Below are 23069 nucleotides of genomic sequence, written 5' to 3'. Positions count from 1 at the left end.
GGTGTCGATATATATATTGCACATGCTCTTCTAGAAAAAAACAACAACAAAAAAAACACTAATGTGTAAATGTTGTTCATATTAGTCAAGCACAAATGTATACATTTTTATTTTCAAGGACATTATCCCCAATAACAAATAAAAATGCTGACGCGTGTATTCGCGCCGGTTCAGTTGAGTTTATCAGAAATGACAACAGGTCTGCTGAACTTCAGTTCACGCACGGATAATGCAGCTCACAGTGGATGATGTCATGGGCTCTGTTCCATATCCTACTCATCTTCCTACCTCGGGTAGGACCAAAAATGCTGCGCGCGCCTCAAAACACTGTCTAGTAAGGCGGCTGGCTAGTCATTGAGACACAGCCACAGTATTTGGGTGTAAGGGAGTAAAGTGCTCACTCAGATCAGTTTTAGAGAGGGCGGAGGATGGCTCGCCTCATGACGGCATAACGTCAGTGCATGTGTGGGCTTCGTATTTATTTTTGCTTCAGAGTTTCTTTGTTTTACGTCCAGATAAAGCAAACACTTCTTGATTTGAAATGCAGCTTTTAGCGGACTTTTCTCCCCTCTAAAATAAATGGACACCGCGATGAAATCAGAGACTGGCGCTCCGGTCTCTCATTCACAAGCGAGATGAATCGCTGAAACTGGCGTTGAAACTCCTGGACGGTCAGTGTTTTCAGCGATGCCTCCGCAAGGAGGTGGAGAGTATAAGCCTGTCCCAGGTACGGTTGTGCCGCCGGTACCCCCGAGGAGATTCAGGGGCAAAGATTTGTCCTCCGCGGTGAAGAGCCGCTTCGGGTCTGCAGCGGCGGAGCGCAGGGTGAAGTGCGTGTTGGTTGGTGATGGTGCAGTGGGTAAAACTAGTCTCATTGTGAGCTATACCACCAATGGATATCCCACCGAGTATGTTCCAACAGCGTTTGACAACTTTGCAGGTAAATATCGCGCCAGCATTTAAAATCAAAACGTGAAACTAAATGTAAAAATGAAATAAAATGTAATAAATTAAAAAACTTGAACTACTCTAACCACCTGCTAGAAAATCCAGTTTAAGCCAGTACTGCTTTGGGTAGCTGGTTTCTAGTTGGTCTAAGATGGCCATTATAAACTTGTCCAAACTGCAGGTCATTTGCTTGATAGACCATCTTCAGCTACCATCTGCATCTGGTCATTCCAACTTAACAAGGTCAAACTGGTTTTTGGAACATGATGTCTAGTCAACCAACTAAAAACCAGCTTGAACTAGCTAATGACTATATATATTGTCATTAGCGTGTTGAGTTTTTCTAAGGCCAGCAAGTTCACCAACCCATTTCAATCTCATTTATCACAGTCCATGTGTCTTAATGTGCTCTGACTAAAGAGGGATGTCAAATTGAATCTGTTCTCCTCTGCAGCGGTTGTAGCTGTGGACGGCAAGCCTGTGAAACTTCAGCTTTGTGACACAGCCGGTCAGGTCAGTCCATTGAGCCCACTCAGCACCACCAGACCCAAACAAACCACCTCACAAACACATTCAAGGCAGTGCAACTTCATCATGTCCCTGTATAAGGATGACATATTGTTTGCACAAACACATGCTGGTCGAAGCCCTCCTCTCTTAACTGTAAACAGACTTGTGAGTCATGTCCTAATTAGTCATATGGTTGCCTATCTGTTAGATAAGAAAGAAAGTGATTCAGTGTTGTTTTGCTTATTCATGATAAGATTTTCTGGTAAAGTTCAGCTGAAGTTTGCAGTCCAGGCATCATAAGGATGTATATGCTTCATCCTATGGGAACACACTATTATAGGTCAGTCAGTGTCTCTCCCTTTGTTGGAGGGGGAAACCAGCTCTAGGATCACAAATGGGAAGCAGTCTAATTGTGATGAATTGGGCTTGATCCAAGGGAAAGGGAGACCTACTTTCAGCCGGGGTACAGCTGGGGCTAGTCACTGGAAATGTGAGATCAGTGTGTTTTCGATGAGTTTAGCAAGCTAAGGGGAGACAGTGAAGGGAGGCAAGCCAAGAGAGATTTGGATCAGTCCTGTTTAGGCAAGTGGAAATGGAGGAAGAAAGAGAAGGAGAGAGACACACAGAAAGACTTGAGAGTATTATATATATAGTGCTTGCTAAAACACTGGTAATAACACTGGTAAATTAAATCTTAAGCAAATCTCAAATGGAATATTTTTTCTTCATAATTTATAATATAATGTTGTGATAAATTAATTTGTAATATATAAAATAGTTGGTTAAAAAATAGTATAGAAATTTAATATCAGCCATTTATTTGGTATCGGTTATAACATGAAAATAACTATCAGACATAATTTTTAATTTCATTAACCAGATACAAACATATTTGCATATAAATTATATAAAATATACTGTAGGATAGGATTGTTTCTCATATGTTAGAAAGTGTCCAGTTGACTCATATTATAAGAAAGCAACCTTGGTGTGTATCGACAGAAACCAAGCTGGAGACTCATAAGGAAGAGTAAAAGAGATGGAATGCAGCTATAATAAACAACAGATCTCACATTTGTGTTCTAGATTATATCTTTCATGCCGCTGACATCAAAGCGGGTTCTGATATTTCAGAGATATGGAATCATAAGCATGACATGTTGCCAGTTTAAAAGATTAAAGTAACACTTCTATAATATAAAGACTAAATAATTCTATGAAAAGTATCATGGTTTCCGAAAAATGTTTCTTGAGTTCCAAATCAGCATATTAAATTGATTTCTGAAGGATCATGTGACACTGAAGACTGGAGTAATGGCTGCTGAAAATTCAGTTAACAATTATTTTAAATTGTAATATTTCACAATATTACTTTTTTACTGTATTTTTGACCAAATAAATGGAAAGCAATATATACTTATTTCAAAAACATTTCAAAAATCTTTACAACACTAAACTTTTGAACGGTAGTGTATGATATTTCAAATGTTTGTTTACAATAAACAAACAGAAAGAAAAATTAAAGAAAATAATACATATACAACAACTTACTGACAACTGACAAGATGTTTAATAGTAAATCATAACTTCATTACTAAAGGAATCTAACAATTAAACAGTATGAAGTTCTAAATATAGATGTACATTTTTGAGGAATCCGTTTCATTAACAGAAAAAACAAACAAATGTAAGTCCTTTATGTAAGAAAATATATGATGCAAAACACAGAGCGAACAGAACAAAAACCTTGGGGCCAGTCACATTTCACATTTAACTACTTTTAACAATCCAAAACAATACCAAGTGTTAGTTTGTCCTGGATGTTTATCACAACTGAATCTTTCTTTGCTCTGGGCAGGATGAGTTTGACAAGCTCCGGCCGCTGTGCTACACCAATGCTGACGTCTTCCTGCTCTGCTTCAGTGTGGTAAGTCCCTCCTCTTTCCAGAATGTGAGGGAGAAGTGGGTGCCTGAGATCCGCCGGCACTGCCCGAGGGCACCGATACTGTTGGTCGGCACTCAGGCTGACCTCCGGCAAGACGTCAAAGTGCTCATCCAGCTGGCCCAGTACAAGGAGAAGCCGGTCGACCCCCAGGAGGCCTGTGTGTGTGCTGAGGAAGTGCAGGCCGTCTCGTACATGGAGTGTTCGGCACTCACCCAGAAGAACCTAAAGGAGGTGTTTGACATGGCTATAGTGGCCAGCATCCAGTACTCTGACAGCCAGCAGCAGAAAAGGCTGAAGAAGCGGACGCCTGATAAAATGAGGATGCTCTCCGAGTCATGGTGGAAGAAATACTGCTGTTTGGCGTAGACACGAAAATATGATTGTACTGTCGAGATTGATTCGGTTAGACTTTTATGGATGAAATGGACACAGATTCATCTGCTTCATGAGACTGTGTTAGTGGGTTAACTGGAGCGCAGGTGGCCTTGAAATGAATGGGACCGTTTAGAAAAGATCGCCAAGCTTTTATCATAAAATGGAAAGATTCTAGAGACTAGTTGTCAGCTAAATTTTAGGATCTGCTCTCCATTTGGAAAGTCCCAGGTTAACCTCAAATGCCCATGTGAACAATTCAGAGCAAGAGTCATCTGTCTTTCTTTACCTTATCTCTTGTTGAAGAGGTTTCAAGTGGACTTAAGGGCTTTTTTTCTATCAGATTTAGATCTAGTTTAGACTGCCAGATTTTCCTTTTTCATTCAGGCACTGTGAAAAGCACCCTATTGGTCGGTCTCAGCAAAAACACAGCATTTTATTGTTGTTTTAACACTTCTTCTACTTACATGAACAGGATTACTTGCCTTTGTTATCCGGGATCCAGAACGGGTTCAGTCTGAGATGCTCAAGTGCTTCGTCGTGTACCCGTCAAAGCATTGAGTGTGATGTAGAGTACAAGCAGATGTTTGGACACACTATTAACTTGACATCACTGACATTTACCTTGTTGTCCAGTGAGGGTGAATGATTGTCCATTTCAGAGACAGCAGGACGCTGGCACATCTCTCCAGGCTGTCTTGTTTACATTTGGAGTTAAGTCCTGACTCAAACACGCTGTGAGGTCAGGGTCTTTGAGTGTAAGCAAGTAGACTTAGTTGGCCTGTTGGATTATATATCTGGTCATTGAACCTGGAGCTTCATCAAAAACAGTGTTTTGAGTGAAGCTTTTCAGTGCTGTCAGGAGGATTTGGAGTGGCTCAGACATTCTTGAGTATTTATTAGAATATACACTAACATTCAAAAGTTTGGGTTCAGTACAATTTTTTTTAATGTTTCTTATACTCACAGAAGCTGCAATTATTTGATCAAAAACAGTAAAAATAATGTTGTGAAATATTATTACAAATTAAATAACTGTTTTCTATTTTAATGTATTTTAAAATATAATTTATTCTTGTGGTGGCAAAGCTAAATTGTTAAGCTCCTTCAGAAATCATTCTAACATGCTAATTTTGTGTTCAAGAAACATTTCTTATTATCAATGTTGAAAACAGTTGTGCTGCTTAATATGGGAACTGTGAACATTTATTTTTTCCAGTATTCTTTGATGAATAGAAATCCTTTGTAGCATTATAAATGTCTTTACTGTCGCTTTTGATCAATTTTATGCATCTTTGCTGAATAAATGTATTCATTTAAAAAAGGTCCTATTAACCAAACTTTTGAATGGTGGTGTATGGTCATTTGGATGCAGAAAAAACTTTTTAAACAGAAATAATTGTTGAAATTGATTTCAAGTTTCCGTTTAAGCCAATAAAATATTTGTGCCTGAAATTCCTAATTAGGTTTTTCATGCCTTTGCAATTTATGGCACTTTATAAAGGTGAAATGTGTCATTTCTGTCACACTTGCAGTCTTTTTTCTGTTTAAGTTGGACATAACAGCACAAACAATGGTGTAAGTTTGAGGGCTGGACTATCTGTATGCACAACTAATAGAAAATTGGGAATGATTTTAGTGTTATGTTTTCAATTCTGTTCTTTCAAAAATTATTTCAAAATTATGTTAATATTAATTCAGTTTGATTCAATTATTTCACAAATTGGGGACATTAGTGGCGCAGACATGACACGCTTCACCTTTAACCTAAATATTTTCACAGAAAATCTTTAAAAAACAATTCTTCCATAATTGCATGAATGCATTTGGCAGGCACTTTTATCCAAAGCAACTTACATTGCCTTTAAGGTTTAAGCTACTAGTTGTGTATTTGTCGCCCCTAAACCATGATGTCAGCCACGTCATGCTTTGATAAGCATTGCAGTCTTATAATTCTATATAAAATACGTGGAATGTTGTTCCAGATCAAACTGCACTTTTTATCAGGCTTCCACGTCGAACGAACTTGAAAAGTCGCCTGCTGGTATGCGACATGAATGAGTATTAAGCTGAATGACACAGTAAGGAAAAGTTAATGTTTCACTACATAAGCTGGGTTAGGAGAGGAAGAATCACTAATGTCATTAGTGGCAAACATTTTTCTTTCATGAGCACAGAATGAACCAAGAATGAAATCAAGATGAGTTTTATGCTTGCCACTTATACTGTTAGTATGTGGCGAGGAGTTGAAAAATAAGTGAATGGCTCTCAGCAAGTGATTAAAGTGCTGTAAACCGCAAGTGTTAAAGGTGGCATAGTGAGAGATGAACCCCAAACCAAACAATCATATTGATTTTAAAGGGATAGTTGCACAAAAATGAAAGTTCTCTCATCATTTACTCGTCCTCATGTTGTGTTCAAACCTGCATGATTTTCTTCTGTTTTTTTTGTCCATACAGTGAAAGTCATGGTGTAAATCCGTGTTGTTTTAGCCTCTAATGACTTTCATTCTGTGATCAAAAACAGTTGTATACAATATTTTTTTGTGTTGCACAGATAAAAGAAAGTCCTACACATTTGGAACGACATCAGGGTGAGAAGATGGTGAGAGACTTCACTTCTGGATGAACTATCTCTTTAAGCATGCTCAAAAAACAAGAGATATTTAAAAGATATTGTAATCATAATCATATATCAAGAAGTATTTTGGTGGCATTCCTTATATTGTGAATCTTAGAATTGCATGTGTTTCAAACAACAGGCCTTAAGTTCAGACTGACCAAAGCTTAGAGCATTACAGTGCTTTCACAGGGCAGCATTCAATTACTGAGAGGTTTTTGACAAGTTGCCAAACTATCACTTCGGACACACAGTGTTTGTTCACTGCTTTGATTTGCACGCGAGTTGCATTGCAGTGTTGTATATTTACTGTGTGAGTGAGCTCATAGCTGCGGCGTCCCACCAGACGGAACTGTTCAAGATCTGGTGGTCGTTCAGACAAAGCCGACATGCAATAACAGAGACCTCCCTGTAGATTGTTATCTTTCTCCGAATAAATATACTTTTTGTCTACTTATTGTCTGTGTGCATCTTCTTTCATTTTCTTGGGATATGTTATGAAAAGCTATCAGTGAATGGGGATAATTTCATAATCTCTTTGCTTTTTATAGTTAATAATTGGTAAACACTGTCTTGCCTGCAGGAATAATGAGGCTTAATAGTGTCTGTTCAGTGCAGGTTGTGTACAGTTCACTGTCTGGGGTTCTATGTTGTCTTATCGCAATTGAGAAAATTCAGCTATTTTCCAATATTTTCTTTTCATAAATGCTTCAATTATACTATTGTATGGTTATAGCTTAAATGTTACATTTTGCAGTGTGACTTATCTTATAATGTGAGTGAGTATATCTCAAATTATGACTTTATATCTCACAATGTGACTTCATCTCACATTGTAACTTTTTATATCGCAGTGTGAATTTAAATCTCGTAATGTGACTTACTATTTCTCCCAAATGCGACTATATCTCAAAAAATTTACTTTAAATCTCACAATGTAACTTTTTATCTCACAGTGTGACTTTAAATCGTGACTATCTCAAAATATGACTATATTTCACAATTGCGACTATGTATCAAAATATGACTATATGTGGCTATGTATCAAAATATGACTATCACAATTGTGGGCAATGTATCAAAATATGACTATATCTCACAATTGTGGGCAATGTATCAAAATATGACTATATCTCACAATTGCAACTTTGTTTTTCATAGCTGACTATATATTGCAATGTGACTTTATATCTCAAAATATGTCTATATCTCACAATTGCAACTATGTATCAAAATATTACTTTATATCTCAAAATTGCAGCTTTGTTTCTCATAGCTGACTATATCTTGCAATGTGACCTTGTATCTGAAAATGTGACTATATCTCACAATTGTGACCTTGCGTATCTTGCAATGGCAGCTTTCTTTCTCAAAACTGTGACTTTATAGTTAAAAATGTGTCTTTAAACCTCAAAATAGGATTTTATATACGTTGCAATGGCAACTTTCTCAAAACTGTGACTTTATATCTCGTAATGTGATTTTAGATCTCAAAATGTGATATTTTATCGCATTGGCAACTTTTCTTGTACCAGTGACTATACGTATATCATGCAGTGTAACTTTTATCTCAAAATGTGATTTTATATTTAAATGCTTAAACTATAGTCACTTAAGGAAATAAGGAAATCATGGAGATCCTACTGTATACCTCATGTAAACAGACTAAACTTTAGCTGCAGGTGTTGAAATGATTAATAAAAGCAGGAAAGCTATGGTAGTTGCTCTGTGATGCCTTTGTCAGTTTGGTTGCTTTATTGCCAAGGGTTTGTTTTATCTGGCTTTTAATCACATTTCCACAAGTACTCAAAACAATTAAAGTGGCGTCTGGGTTCATTAGCTCCATTGAGCTGCTTTCTTAAACAGCTGACATGCTCTCTCTGAGCTCTAGACGCCTTAACTGCTAACAATGACATATTTGGGCCGCTTTCTTCCAGTTGCTTCATATTGCATGTTTCTGTATGGCAGATGAACAAAGAAAAATTTTAATTTGCAGCCCTCTCGACCAAAAGATCTCATGCTACAAATAGCTTTTAACATTTGGGCCAGAATGAATCAAACATGACAGTTATGCTGATTAATTTTGATCGTTTCCTCTGGAGCTTCAGAGAAGGAGTTTCATACACAGGGATCTGGAACGCAGAGTCCGTTGATGGACGGTAATCAAAATTCTGACAACACTATGATGGAACATTTGACTTCATCACAGCTGTGGTGATAGAAGTGAAATGATATGAATTGTAGAAAGAAAAGCTACATATTCATCATACGATGTTCATATGAAGCTCTTGATCGGTTTTGTTTTGATAATGTTTACTGCTGGTCACCGGCATACAGTATGTTCTGTTTTGGATGCTGGTCTTCATTTTGGTTTCCCCAGCAACTAAGCTTCTTAACTGAATTATTCAGCTGTTAATCAGCAGTTTTGTTGACCATCAAAAACCGGAATGGGAAATTCAAGCTGGTCCAAACATGGGGAAACCTGTTTCTGCCTCAGAATAAAAAAGAAATTATAATAAAAGGGTCTTATTGTGACTTTCTATCGCAATTGTGACTTTATATCTCGAAATATGACTTTACATCCTGCAACATGTTTTTATATATCACAATTGTGAATATGTCTCACAAAGTGACTATATCTCAAAACTGTTACTGCATAATGTTACAACTTTTGGTAACACTTTCCATTTGTTAACATTAGTTAACTTGAGCTAACAATAAAAACTACTCCTAAAGCATTTATTAATATTTTATCTTTTAACATTTAGCAGATGTCAGATTTATCTGTTAATATTATTTAATGGACATGAACTAACAATGAACAGCTGTATTTTTATTAACTAACATTAACAACGATTAATAAATACTGCTCATTGTTAGTTATTGTTAATCCATTAAGAAACATTAACTTATTGTAAAGTGTTATTTATATATATTTTTAATTATTTGATTTTTGTTGCACTAAGGCTAAAACTTCTATATTTCTGCATGCAGGATAAAGTCAAAAAAGTCTCTGGCTATGTTTGTGTGTATATGAGAGGAATATTATGACACCGCAGCATGGATTTGCCTCCCGGAGACTCTCGATCGAGCAGGAAATGAAGGTTCAGTCATATTCTTCAGTGCTGAAGAGGACAGACAGGAAGAGAGCTGATCTGGTGATCACAGATATCTTTATCAGACGATCACAGTGCTGCTTGGGTATTTATTGTTCTCGGCTCATGGTTATAATTAGACCTGTACGGGTGCATGTCATCCAGTATAACCTCTCCACATCTTTCACATAAGGACGTTATCAATAGGGACAGAAGTAGCAGGGACAACAACTGAACTATGGAGTTTCCGTGAAGTAAATCAATCTTCTGTGTTTTTTATGTGTGCTCAAGACCTTGGGAAAATTCCAGTGTTACTTCCCTCAGTGACATCATCACCTCACAAAGTAGCTCTGTTTAGTTATCAGGGTCCGTGCACGCATTCATTCCAAACACAATGAAATGAAATCTGCGCTGGCCTATATTGTGTTGTGATTGCAGACAATGCAGGTGAGGGTTAATTCGATCTACCAGCTACCCAAAATCTCAAAGTCTGGTGGCCATTCCACTCGGCCTGATGCTTTGTGTGATTATGGGTCAGGGTTGAAGGATCTGCGTCCCCACAAAGCACTAAACGCACTGACGGCTGCTGACAGGCTGAGGAATTCCAGAGTACCGCAGTGTCTGAGAAAGACATTGCCACGTCCCGTGAAGCCAAGATAAACTATTTTCACTTGCAACCTCTTTGAAAAGAAGAAAAACAACAGAAAAAGCTCTTTGACAGATCATTTCTAACTCCTACGCATAGCTTTTGCTTCCATGGATAATGGGAGGTTACTGGATTTACCTCAGCAATTCAGAGCAACATAAAAAGAATAAAACTAAATGAGGGTTTATCACAGTGCATGAAGGTTATCGTACTGGGCGCAGTGAGCAAAGTATAATTTAATGACAGCAGGATGCAAGTCGTTCTGTTTGTGGATGATACAAAACAATGAAACAAGACAATAAAAAAGAGCTTGATCTCACATCAGCTGAAGTTTGGAAAATGTGAGGACATAATTGCAATTTTGGTCATTCCATGTTATATAAAACTAAGTCTATTGTTTCTTTAGACATCCTTTAGTGTAAAAACTAAGCACAATAAGTGAACTGTGATCGTTTACGGAGATTGTTTGCTCACACTTAAACCAACAGAAATGATCATTTTCAATAAATTAAAATAATAAAAGTATAATTTTTCTATAATTTACAACAATAAAAGTATTATTCTATTATAAAAAAAGTATATTATATTATATTATATTATTAAAATAAATAGATGTATTACAAAGTTTTAGTTTATTCTATTTTATATTTACTTCATTCTAATTTATATTTAAATCAAGATGTTTGAAATCATACAAATAAAACAATAATTTATACAATTGGACTTTTGACTCAAAACCTAATAGTTACTTGACACTTCCCTTATTTGACAACACTATCCAAACTCGCGCAATGTCTGAGTTCTACATTTGAATTTGAATTCACTTTGCGATCGTTAAAAAGTATGCTTTGTATTTAAATGTTAATGAAATTTTGATGTACTACATCTGCCATGTTGTTACTGTCACATGACCTACCAGTTTCAGATGCATCGCTTCACTTCCATTCATAACTCCCCTCCCGTGGCCTCATGGGATAGTAACGTGTCCATCGTATGCACACTTCAGAATCTCGGCTGAAGTAGTAGGTCATCCGGGGCCTTTTTGCCCACTGCTTTTTGAATACTATCTATTCGGACCTTCTACTCTTTTGACATATACTGTTTTTCGCATACTATAAGGAAGTATTCGATTTCAGATGCAGCTCTGGTTTCTCCTACATGTTTTTTCCCCCCTCTACAACAGTTTCACATACTGGAGGCAGAGCAGAAGGGAGAGCACTACAGAACAAAATGGCTCAGGGTAGATTTACAATCTCCTTACACTTATTAAGTTGCATAACCACATACTGTCACCCAAATTTTCACAGAAATTAGTCAAGGTGCTTAGTTACTGGAGAGCCGAGAGAAAGGAAGAAAAAAGAGAGCCTCTTAATGAGAACATGTGCTATGTGAGTGAAAACTCATGTGTTACTATGGAGCATTGTTTCTAAACAGTGTGATTACAGTATAGAGGACAGCTGCAAACCAGTCATGTCACTGTAAAGAGGTGAAATACACCATGATCCCATGTCTTATGTAAGCGCTCTTTTGTCAGGGCTTTTAACCAGGGGGCACTTGTGTTTGTGTGTGTTTGACTACTTGTGAAGAGGGGTCAGGAGAGACCAGCATCATGTGTAACAGTTCTGGCTGCAGACCAGCTCTTTCAAACACCACATGTGTAGACAATAATTGGGTCCAGGCCTTTCAGCTGTAAGGTCTGGAGCTGCTTGCAATCATGAAAGCAAAAGGTGAAGAGTATGATGTGATCCCACCCTTCGTCTCACAAATAAAATGTATATAACATATAAAATAATAAAACAAAAAATAAAATATAATTTTTAAAATAAAAGTTAAACATTCTGGGAAACACTTTACAATAAGGTTCAATTCATTAGTGTTCACCCCATGTTGTAAATGATAACCTTTGACGACGTATCAGTAATCAGTAATTCCGAAATCGTGCGAACGCACCTTTAGTTATAGAGTGCAACAATTGGGGTCCAGATGCAAAAACTTCTCCATAAGGAAATAATAAGTTATAACCTTTAAAGACGGACCTACTGTGTTAATCCATGGTATTTGCTTGCTTCTGCTGAAGCCGTCAGCCCTCATTATTTCAGCTTATTTTTTAAATAATCGTGTTTAACAGTGGAATTCCTGGTGAAAACTACATTACCCATGATGCTGTACAGAAAATTACACCAGTCAGAGAGTCAAAAAAGCAACTCCTGCCAAAATAGCTCTTTAGCTCCGCCCACTCCCATGAAGCACTGCAAATTATGTAATCGAGTCGATCTCCCTACGCTCTCAAAATGCTATATTGCAATGCTATATTTATTTGCAATAAACGTAAAATATATTAATATGTATAATCAACATTCGTAAATGAGTCGTTTTTAATTTGATTATGCTGTTCGCAATGCTTCATGGGATTGTAGTTCTTTCCCTCACTAAAAGAGTTAAATACAGAGTCTTGTACCTTTGTCTTTTTGTCTAATTTTCAAAAACTTCAAATCAAAGTTGTGATTTACCTCGTAGCTGATTGGCTTGTTTCATGGCTTATAACTCTTTAACAAAGACTATTTTATCATTTTCCCCTATGGGAAAAATGAATGGGAAAAAAAACTGGTCATTCCAGTCTGCTCATGCCATCTAGATGAAATGGCACTATACTTTCATGTCTCGTGTATCACACCGTAGACTCGCTCCTTTGATTGAAACACACCTGGCACACAGTTATCTCTATAAATGCATGAAGCACATCTCAAGTCACTTTCAAACCAAGCTGCTTTCTATTGGCCAGTGCGGAATCATTGAAAAAAAAAAAACCTGTTGCGAAATTTGTGTGGAGAAATCTTTCACCCTCACATGAAATTCCCAATATCGTCGATTACAACTGAAATGACTGAATTTCACCAGCGGAAATTTGTTAAACAATGGGATTGTGACCGCACCAAGTGCGCTGAATCCATGTGACCAACTTGAACCCATTGCAAAATCTGCTTGGGTAAATCCTTCATCCTTTCGTGAAATTGTCAATTGCATGGATTCCTATTGAAATTAGGCCTACTGGATTTTGCCTGCAACATTTTTTCAAAATGTGACCACAGCTTTTGTCTTGTTTCTGGGCGTATTGTTTTGTAAATTGTGGACTACTGCTTCATAATTGAAGCTTTAAAATATGGTAAAATAAGATCCTTTCAACTCAAATCAATATTTCATATCCATTATTTACAGTTGTGCAATAAGCAAGATAATGTCAAGTCAGTCGGCATTCATTATCACAAAATATGAGGTGATCAGGAACTGAACGTGTTGTGTTCCTAAAATCCACCAGAATTTTTAAGGCTCTTCTAACATGTGATGTTCACTTTTTCCTGTAAAAGTATTAATATGCTTCCCAACAAAGATGGAAAGACAAACTACATTTGCATCATTTGCAGATTTTACCACGCAAACTGCACTCCAACTCTAAACTGTTTTAATACTTTGGCTTAAAAGCAACTCTGGAACAAATCTTATTATTAAATTACTACCACCTTTAGAGCTGGTTGAGGAGCATTTGGCTTGTAGTGCTCAGGGATAAATGTTTTGAAAAACCTCTTCCGCAGCAGGTAAGGATTAGTTATGTAACCTAAAATGGGAAGGTGACATTTCTTCCTAAATCCAATTCAAATTAGACAATATACATGTCAATGAGTTTGTATTGCATTGTGAAAAACTACAGTCAATATTTACCTTTCAGGATTTTTTACATTTTATTTCCATCTACCTAGTATCTATTTAATGAGACACCAATGACGTCATCTGCCTTGCTTTAGGTTACTGTGAGTGGAGCCACAAAGCATAACTTAGCTGAAGCTCTATAAATCTGCTTTGGGGCTCATTGAGAGTTGATGTGATTGATGGTCGGTGTGTGAATACTAAAAAGTGAAAATGGTGGCATGCTGAGAGAGCGCTACACAGAATAGGGTGAATGGAGTGTGTGTGCTGTGTGCATGCTTATGTGTGTATCCTAAGGCTTGCTGGTGTTCTGTGTCTTCCAAACAAGAGTTAAGCTCTGACTATCTGCCCTCACTGCCAATGAGTCAAAGCACAGGCTCAGAGAAAGCATTAGCCACGCCTCCAAAGCCACAAATGATTGCACACAGCTGTTTGCAAATACACCTTCACGTTGTGGTATAGAGCAATGAAAGCTCTTTGTTAAGTCCGTTGATCCCTGCTGGCCCCTAAATCTGGTCTGTGGGGGGTCTTGTGGTGTTTTTTGCGCCACAAATATACATTTCGCCCACAAAATGTGAATACCAGCTGGATCGAACATTAGCTGCTGTTTTAGCAATGACATTCACAAAATATGACTATAAAATTGACTGAACTGTAGTATGTGTTATCTTAGGAGTTTCCACTCTTTCCGCTCCACTACTTTAGTCAGATGAATGGCATTAATCCAAAGTGCTTTGTCTTGTTTTTGGATTTTCTCTGCTGACACAGTAAAAAAACAGTAATTGTTTTATTGGAACAGTAAATACATTTTCCCATTAAAACAGACACGAAGCCTGACACACATTTTGGATGAGCATGAGTTTGTTTATGACCCCTTGAGATTAGCTTTGGAGAATAAAACAGCTTTTTATACTTTCTCATGATCAGCATAAAGAGCAGTGCTATAATTCTCGGGAACAATAACTTCTTTCTTTTCACTTACAAATACAGCATTTGTTTATTGATTCTCTTCAAATTTGCTGAATGAATGCTAAAGCACATTTGCGTTTTACTCCAAAGCTGCGTTCAAGTCCTGTCAGAATGATCGTCTTTGTGGGTTGAGTGCAGCCACCAACATCATAAAGTTATAATTACTAGTGGGGAAACTCTTTAGAACCAGATTTTCTGATTTATAGGTGTCTAAAATAATAAGTTGTTATACAGTTTAGATTATTAGTAGTTAGACTTTGGTCACTTCCTTTGCTCTGTATTTCGTAAGGCTAAAATTCTCTTTTGGAAATTTAAAAACAGATAAATAAAACGAATTGACCAACACATCTATTTTATTTCCAAAATCACTTGAATGCACATCATGCTGCAACGTCTGAAGAGAAAGGACCATATCATTTTTTAAATTTGGCTACTTTTATTCTCAGATAAATTACATAACATTACTGTGGACATTTTTATTATTGTTCTGTTTTTGTTCCATTTTATACTCAAATTACGGTATAAAATCTATGCACAATAATGGCACTAAAATAAAAGGAACTATACTTGAACTGTTAATTGTACACAATATTGTAAAAAGATTTTTTTAAAATGTATATTATATTATATTATATTATATTATATTATATTATATTATATTATATTATATTATATTATATTATATTATTATACAGTTTAGTTTATTAGTAGTTGGACTTTGGTCACTTCCTTTGCTCTGTATTTTGTAAGGCTAAAATTCTCTTTTGGAAATTTAAAAACAGATAAATAAAATGAATTGACCAACACATCTATTTTATTTCCAAAATTATATTATATTATATTATATTATATTATATTATATTATATTATATTATATTATATTATATTATATTATATTATATTATATTGTTAGTATATGGCCATAGGAAAAAACAGAGGTACTAGAAAAGTAACATTAAAACATAATCAAAATACATCAACATCTCAATTTAGGGAGACTTGTCTAAAACCATTATATGCACTGGACATTGTGGATCCAACCAGGTCACACCCAGAGAACAAATATACAGTCCATTAACACAGGCTTCCTCAGAAATCCTCCCCTGACTGCAGATCAGCTGACTGTATTCAGCCTAAAACATCACAGAGTTCAGACAGGAGTCATTGCTGCACAGAGAGGCTGATGAGCAATGAGAGGAGGAGAGCTGAAGCGTAAAAAGAACAGATCAAATATACTTTTAATGTGCAATGTCAATTATAAGACATTACACAGAGTTAACATGTGAGTTGCATCACTGAATGCGTCCAAAGCATTTAACTGTAACCAGAAAGCTGTCCTCCAAACTTCCCCTTTCCCAAGTATGCCATTTGACCATAAGCTATGTTTCACAGCTGAAATCTCAAAGGAGAGATGGGATGGAGAGATCAGATAGGACATTTGAGTTGAAGCACAACGGTTTCTCTCCCACTCACTTCCCTCTTTGACCTCTCCACCCTCTCTGCATTAATCATCAACACACATCCAGAGCACAACGGGCCCAGTTCAGTCTCAAAACACCCTGATCAGCACAACTTTTAAATGCATTTCATTTAGTGTTGAGGTGATTTATAGATATTCATACTTTACGTTTTGTCAAATAGATGTTGACAAAAAAAACCTACTATGTAAAAAAAAAGAAGAAAAAAAGGTGAGATTTACGGTAAAAAACAAAACAGTTGCTGTGGTTGCCAAAACGTTACCGTAAAAAACATGGTAGCAAAATTTTAGGTTTTACAGATTTATTGTCAATTTACAGTAAAAACGTATTTCCGTAACTGATATAATGTTTATATACCAAAGTATTGAAGTACTAATATTTGTTTTGTAACTTTGTAATACACTGACAACCACCAAAAACAGGTAGTGCTGAGAAAGTCACATGCAGGATGAATCAAAGCTCATCACAAGCCACAATGCAATCTGATATTTATATATTTAATATAACTAATTCATTTCTGACTAGCAAGTAACACATGATACATGGTTTATGGCTGTATACAAAAAAACAGGTAATGGAAGGGTTTATCATCACAATTTGTCATCTTGCTTAAAGCTTACAACCTCAATTGGCATTTGACTTTGTTTTACTTTTTGTAACATGGCCTTCAATTTGAGCTTTTTTTAAAACTCTAAATCCTGGTTTTGGATTATTCCTGGTCTTATTCTATTTGCCACATCTATAATTGTATTCATTGGTGTTGCCTTGCCCAGATCCGTTTATATTTATTTAACATGTCTGTGCGGGAGAGGAACAGCAGCCGTTATCTCCAGTGATAATAGCACTGTGACATAAGAGGAACCGTTGGTGTGGGCCCATGTCGTGTTTTGGAGAAAAGAAGGCAGAGGGGAAAAAGAACAGATCAGAGTTAACAACATGGAAAAGCAGTGCAGAACCGGCTGTGACCAGATTTGTTGTCAGAGTGATAAATGCAATAAACAAGGAAAGCATTATATATTTCTTTCAAATATGCTACATACACTCGCAACATTATGCTAACATGCTTTAGATGCTAATTTAATGCAGAGATATTTATGCAAAGATTTACATAACTTAAAAAATACTGTGTACACACAAACACACACATGCACGCACGCACACACGCACACACACACACACATGCACACACACACACACACACACACACACACACAAACACGTGTATTGGCAGATAAATTCATATTTTTCGTTTTTTTTTAAAGTTTTTTATTTATGTCAGAATTTCCTTTTGATTTATAATTTTTTTTTTTTTAAACAATAATTTCATAACATTATTTCTGCAATTGTGCCTTTAAGCCGCCTCTGCAGCATTAAATCTATGATGGTATGGATCACATTCAATGATCAATGTGTTTACTTGGTATTTATGTTCAAATATTTTTGTATTCACCACCATTACTTTGCCATTTGATGAGGAAAAAATGAACATGCCACTTTACACGCAACTACTGTGCCACCTTTACAGGTAAAGATGACATTAGACTATGATCTGTTCCGTGACAGATGGGTTTGGATCAACTGCTCAGATTTAGAGAAAACATTATTGATATAAAATCGCTAAAAATTCAATTTAAATAATTGATTCCGGTTCCTCTTGAGGTAGGTACAGCTTTTTGCCTTGGCAGAATACTCAATCAGTGAATTTAGTACAATTTAGAGAATGACCAGCAGTCAACTGTTCTTGCCAATAAGAATGTCTAAGGTTATGCTGCATGGAATAAGTTATGTAATTGCTGGAAACAGCCAAGAAAATTACGTCAGCATATGGAAACCTCAACTATATTCCCTGCATGGTCTATCCATTTCATCGCATGTGAAAATATATGAATCTATGGCTTTGATTTTACTATTCAGTTTGATCAGTAGCTTATGACATTTTCAAATAAATACAGCATGGCATCAAACTGTGTAAGTGTGTTCAAAAACATTTTGAGGGGTCACAGACATCCACATAGACAAGGAAATGATAAAGCCATAGCACTGTTGTTTTAGACAATATTTCAGACATGATTCACATCCAAAATGTGCAGGAAACTCACTGTTTCTGTAATGATGACAGTAGATTGTCTCTCACGCATGAACTGCCTCCCCTTTTTTGCGTCTCATGTGAATGTGTGAGGCCTGTGCAATGGCTTATGACAGGGATCCAAGCACGTTCTCAATGAGATAAATCTGCAATTGCATTTTCCACTTATCTGCCTTATCTCATGGAGCTGTCCCTACCTCCTTCACCCATTTCTGTGTAAAAATACTGCACAGTTTCAGCTCTTTTAAATGGATGACTCATTGGGATACTGCATTTTACAGTTATTTCCATCTCATCATCTTCTAAACCAGCAGTCCAACCACAGTTTTCTGATGTAGAATTTAGCCGTTAGGAAGATTTTCTTTTTTTCAGGGCAATATTAATATAATTTAGTATTAATTATTGTATATATGTGACCCTGGATCACAAAACCAGTCTTATGTAGCACGTGTATATTTGTGGCAATAGCCAACAAAACATTGTATGGGTCAGAATTATAGATTTTTATTTTATGCCAAAAATCATTAGGATATTAAGTAAAGATCATGTTCCATGAAGATATTTAGTAAATTTCCCACCTTAAATATATAAAACATTTATTTTTGTGAATGGATGCAGCACTATCGCCAATAGAAATGGACAATTTTAAAGGCGATTTTCTCAATATTTTGATTTTTCTGCACCCTCAGATTCCAGATGTTCAAATAGTTGTATCTCGGCCAAATATTGTCCTATCCTAACAAACCATACATCAATGGAAATATTATGTATTCAGCTTTCAGATGATGTATAAATCTAATTTAAAAAAAAATACCCATAAGACTGGTTTTGTGGTCCAGGGTCACATATGAAGTATTTTATGCTTTAAAGGCTGAAATTATTTGGTCAAAAATACAGTAAAAACAATATTGTGTAATATTATTACAATATATATTATTTTCTATTTGAATATATTTTAAAATGTATTTCTAAAATGTATAATACATTAAAAAATATATTTCTGTGATGGAAAAGCTACATTTTCAGCATCATTACTCCAGTGTCACATGATCCTTCAGAAATCATTCTAATATGGTGAATTCTTATTATTATCAATGTGGAAAACACTTTCCAATGCTTTATATTTTTGTGGAAACCGTGATACATTTCTCCCCCAGGATTCATTGATGAACACAATTGATGAACACAGTTCAAAAGAACACAATTTATTTGAAATAGACACCATTTGTAACAATATACATGTCTTTACGTCTAATAAGTTGGCTCATAATTTAAGCATACTATTTTCTAATCAGTGCAAATATATTTGCGATAGGTTGCATCATGGATTCCAATGTGTTTATATTCTAATTTAAAGCTAGAGTAGGCAATTTTGGAGAGGCTAAGATCCCACCCTGGCTTCAAAGCGCTCTCCAAAGCCACGCTTCCTCCAAAACACATGAATGCAAAGCGTCACAAGAGACAGTGTTAAATTTCCTCATATCATGTCTCGAAGCACAAAAAATTACAACAATAAACAACTTAAAGAGCTCTAACTTGTACCACCTGACTGTTGTAGATTAATTTTGGCATTTATATATGTTGCATAAATCCGAGTCTGAGGACGTAAACAATTACCGTAATTATGACATGGCGTGGGCGCAGCAGAAGCTCATTGTTTTGGTTCAGGAGGAACTGTAAAGTGTCTGTTGTTTGTTTGCGGCACTCAGTCTGTGACTGTGAGGTATGCAAATACATAGGAAGGACATCAGGGGCCGTATATATGAACCTTTATCAATCACACTTATTAATAAGTCTAAGAATAAGACTACAATTATGTCATTCTTAGATTTTTTACACACATAGGCTTTATACATATGCCCTCAGGTCCGAATGCAATGATTGGACAAACATTTTTTGGTCCTGAGACTTCCACAGAAGATATATGTAATATATATATATATAGGCTATATATATATATACAGAGTATATATATACAGTATACAATATACAGTATATATATATATATATATATATATATATATATATATATATGTATGTATATATATATTGACCACTTCTATTATTGATTTCTATCAGGATGTGAAGAGAGTTTCAACCAGCATAACAAAAGTGGTTATCAAAAATATTGCCTAAGTGTGGAAAAGTCTGCATAATAGCCTACTCTTTATTAAATGTATAAGTTGCATGGGGAAAGGATGTAAAAGATATTTGATATTTGATCCAAATTATTCATTATCACTCCCACATGACCGAATGGCCAGTATTTATAGACTGTGGACAGCATGAGATGTTGTGAGAGGGAGGTTGGATTGTTTGCAGTGAATAAGTTGCAGTGTTGTAGACAATCTAGTCCTCTATCCTGTAGTCTCAAAGTCAATATTTCCATCTCCTCTCATCCACACTTGGCTAGTCTCCCCAGAGCTCAACTCATTATATTCTAATTATCAGCGATCAGCGTTTCGCCCCTTCGGCATGAAAGACACAATTAATAAAAGATCACTATTTTTCCAAGATCCACGTCATTGGAGGTGGAAGATTAGTCGACATTGGAGTACAGACTGTTTAATTCAAGTGTGAACGTGGCCATGTGTGAATAATCTGATATTAATTCTGAGAGAATGTGATCTTTTCTTCTCTTTCATTTGGAAGGATTTGTACAGTTCAAGTTTATGGTAGTTTGTTATTGTTTAATTTTGAGCAAACAATAAAAAATACTGTTGAAATTTCCACAGATGTCTTCTGCTGAGGACACCGTAAGGGCTGCAGCTGTAATAGATACAACAGCTGGGCTAAATTGTTGGGGGGAGAAACAGTTAGAGTCACATTAACGTTTATTGTGCGCTCCTGGAATTTATCTGCCTTCATTCTTTTTGGTGTGTATTCTTATATCCTTGAGAGAGATGGTCCCATACCCTCTGTGTTTTTGAGTGCACATGAACCCTTCTGACAGAATCTCTGTCCCCATGGAGACTCTAAAGGGTCATGCAGTGGAACAATTGACTAGTGCATCTGCATCATGACAGCTGGGCTAACCCCATTAGTATTCAATTCAAGGCCTGGTCAATACAACCACTTTCCTAGAGAGACACGCATTCAACTCAAGCATGTTGTCACGGATCAAGTCCATCTATCATGGTGTCCTTGGTCCTGACCATCCCTAGACCATCAAACATTTACCAGTCTGGTTCAAAGGCTGTGTGGTGCAAATATTGTGAGAATGAGAGATAAAGATGATAAAGTTGTTCTGAGTCTGAGACCACTAGTGACAATTTTGTTTTCTATTTTACATTTTTCTAATTTGATTTTTTTTTTTTTTTTATCACAACAAACTATAGGCCTATTATCTGCATTGCAATTGGAGTTAATTTTTTTTTTCTATTTTAAACATTTCTTAGTGTTTGTTATGTCCACCTTTTGCTTTATCAGCAACAGTTCAAACAGTTGATGTCACAAATTTGCTCATTTCATTTATTCATTAACCATCGTATCCGACTCTTGGTGATTAGTGGTGATTTGGTCTGTTCATCATTTCTTTTTGAAGTGACAAAGTGGTAGTTGCGTGGACTGTCAATGGAGGGATACAAATCTCTCAGATTTCATTTTAAAGGACAAGTTCGGTATTTTACACTTAAAGCCCTGTTTACAGATCGTATCTGATGAAATAGAATGGTTAAGATTAAAATTTGGACACATGCTGCTGTCCCAAGAATTTTAGGTTTATTTCGCTTCCCCCCCCACCCCCACAATGGTTGTCTATATGCACTGGAAGATTCCGACCTAAAAACACATTAAACTTTCGTTTACAAAGACGTGAAACTCACAGAGTGGTCAGGGGTGTTCACTGATATGTTCCCTCAAAAATCGCTGAAAAAGATGCATTCCAACAGGTTTTATCGTAGTTTTTGTCCAACTCCATTGACTTAATAGGACGTGCTGTGAGACCGCAGCACCTTTACGTATTACTCCGCCGCTTCTTCTTCTGCTTCTTCTGTGTTTTCAATGAAATGCCCGTGGTTTGCTTGCAATTGGCAAAGGTGCATTATCGCCACCAACTGGGCTGGAGTGTCTATTATTCAAGCTCTCAACGGAAGAATCACCGGTGTGACGCGTTTGGCAAAATAGGTCCACAAAAGCGAAATAAACCTAAAATTCTCGGGACAGCAGCATGTGTCCAAATTTTAATCTTAACCGTTCTATTTCATCAGATACGATCTGTAAACAGGGCTTTAAGTGTAAAATACCGAACTTGTCCTTTAAATATCTTCATTTGTGTTTCGAAAATGAACGAAAGTCTTACGGACATGAGGGTGAGTAATTGATGACACTTTTTTCATTTTTTGGGGATCTAACCCTTTAAGTTATACGTCTGAACTGACGTGCCCTGTGTGCTAGGTGAATGTTTAACCTGTTCTGACCCAGTGCTCAGTGATGAAGCAGTGCAGCGATCATAGAATCACAGTGACCCAAGACAGACATGCCAAGTGATCTCAGCTTTGTGCCAGGTTAATAATACTGGAGTGATCAAAACAAGGCCAAGTCCCGCCTCCTCCATCCCTCTCTTTTCAGCCCCTCTCCTTCTCTTTCTCTTTCTTGTTCGTCTGTCCACTGCCTCCCAGGCTGTCTGTCTCCAATAGTGATGTGCTGGGAACAATGGTGAACTCTTTGTACCATGAAGTGCTCTGGAGGCAGGGCTGCA

General features: G+C 36.5%; 1 protein-coding gene and 1 long non-coding RNA gene across 2 annotated transcripts; one reads left to right on the top strand and one right to left on the bottom strand.

Moving 5' to 3' along the window:
* Positions 1 to 393: 393 nt before the first annotated feature.
* rhoua (ras homolog family member Ua) lies at positions 394 to 6847 on the top strand. The gene is made up of 3 exons (XM_082154037.1): positions 394 to 940; positions 1403 to 1461; positions 3317 to 6847. The coding sequence occupies exons 1-3, from the start codon at positions 688 to 690 to the stop codon at positions 3767 to 3769; spliced, it is 765 nt and encodes a 254-aa protein (XP_082010163.1). The 5' UTR covers positions 394 to 687; the 3' UTR covers positions 3770 to 6847.
* On the bottom strand, positions 5007 to 10616 carry LOC309486660. Its single transcript, XR_014201633.1, has 2 exons — positions 7771 to 10616; positions 5007 to 7718 (listed from the first exon to the last, which is right to left on the bottom strand). It is a non-coding gene; the product is annotated as an uncharacterized lncRNA (long non-coding RNA).
* Positions 10617 to 23069: the final 12453 nt, after the last annotated feature.

Source organism: Leuciscus leuciscus (genome assembly GCF_965113295.1).
Source record: "Leuciscus leuciscus genome assembly, chromosome: 22".
NCBI lineage: Eukaryota > Metazoa > Chordata > Actinopteri > Cypriniformes > Leuciscidae > Leuciscus > Leuciscus leuciscus.
Note: the sequence above shows the minus strand (reverse complement) of the source record. Positions and strands in the feature narration are given on the sequence as shown.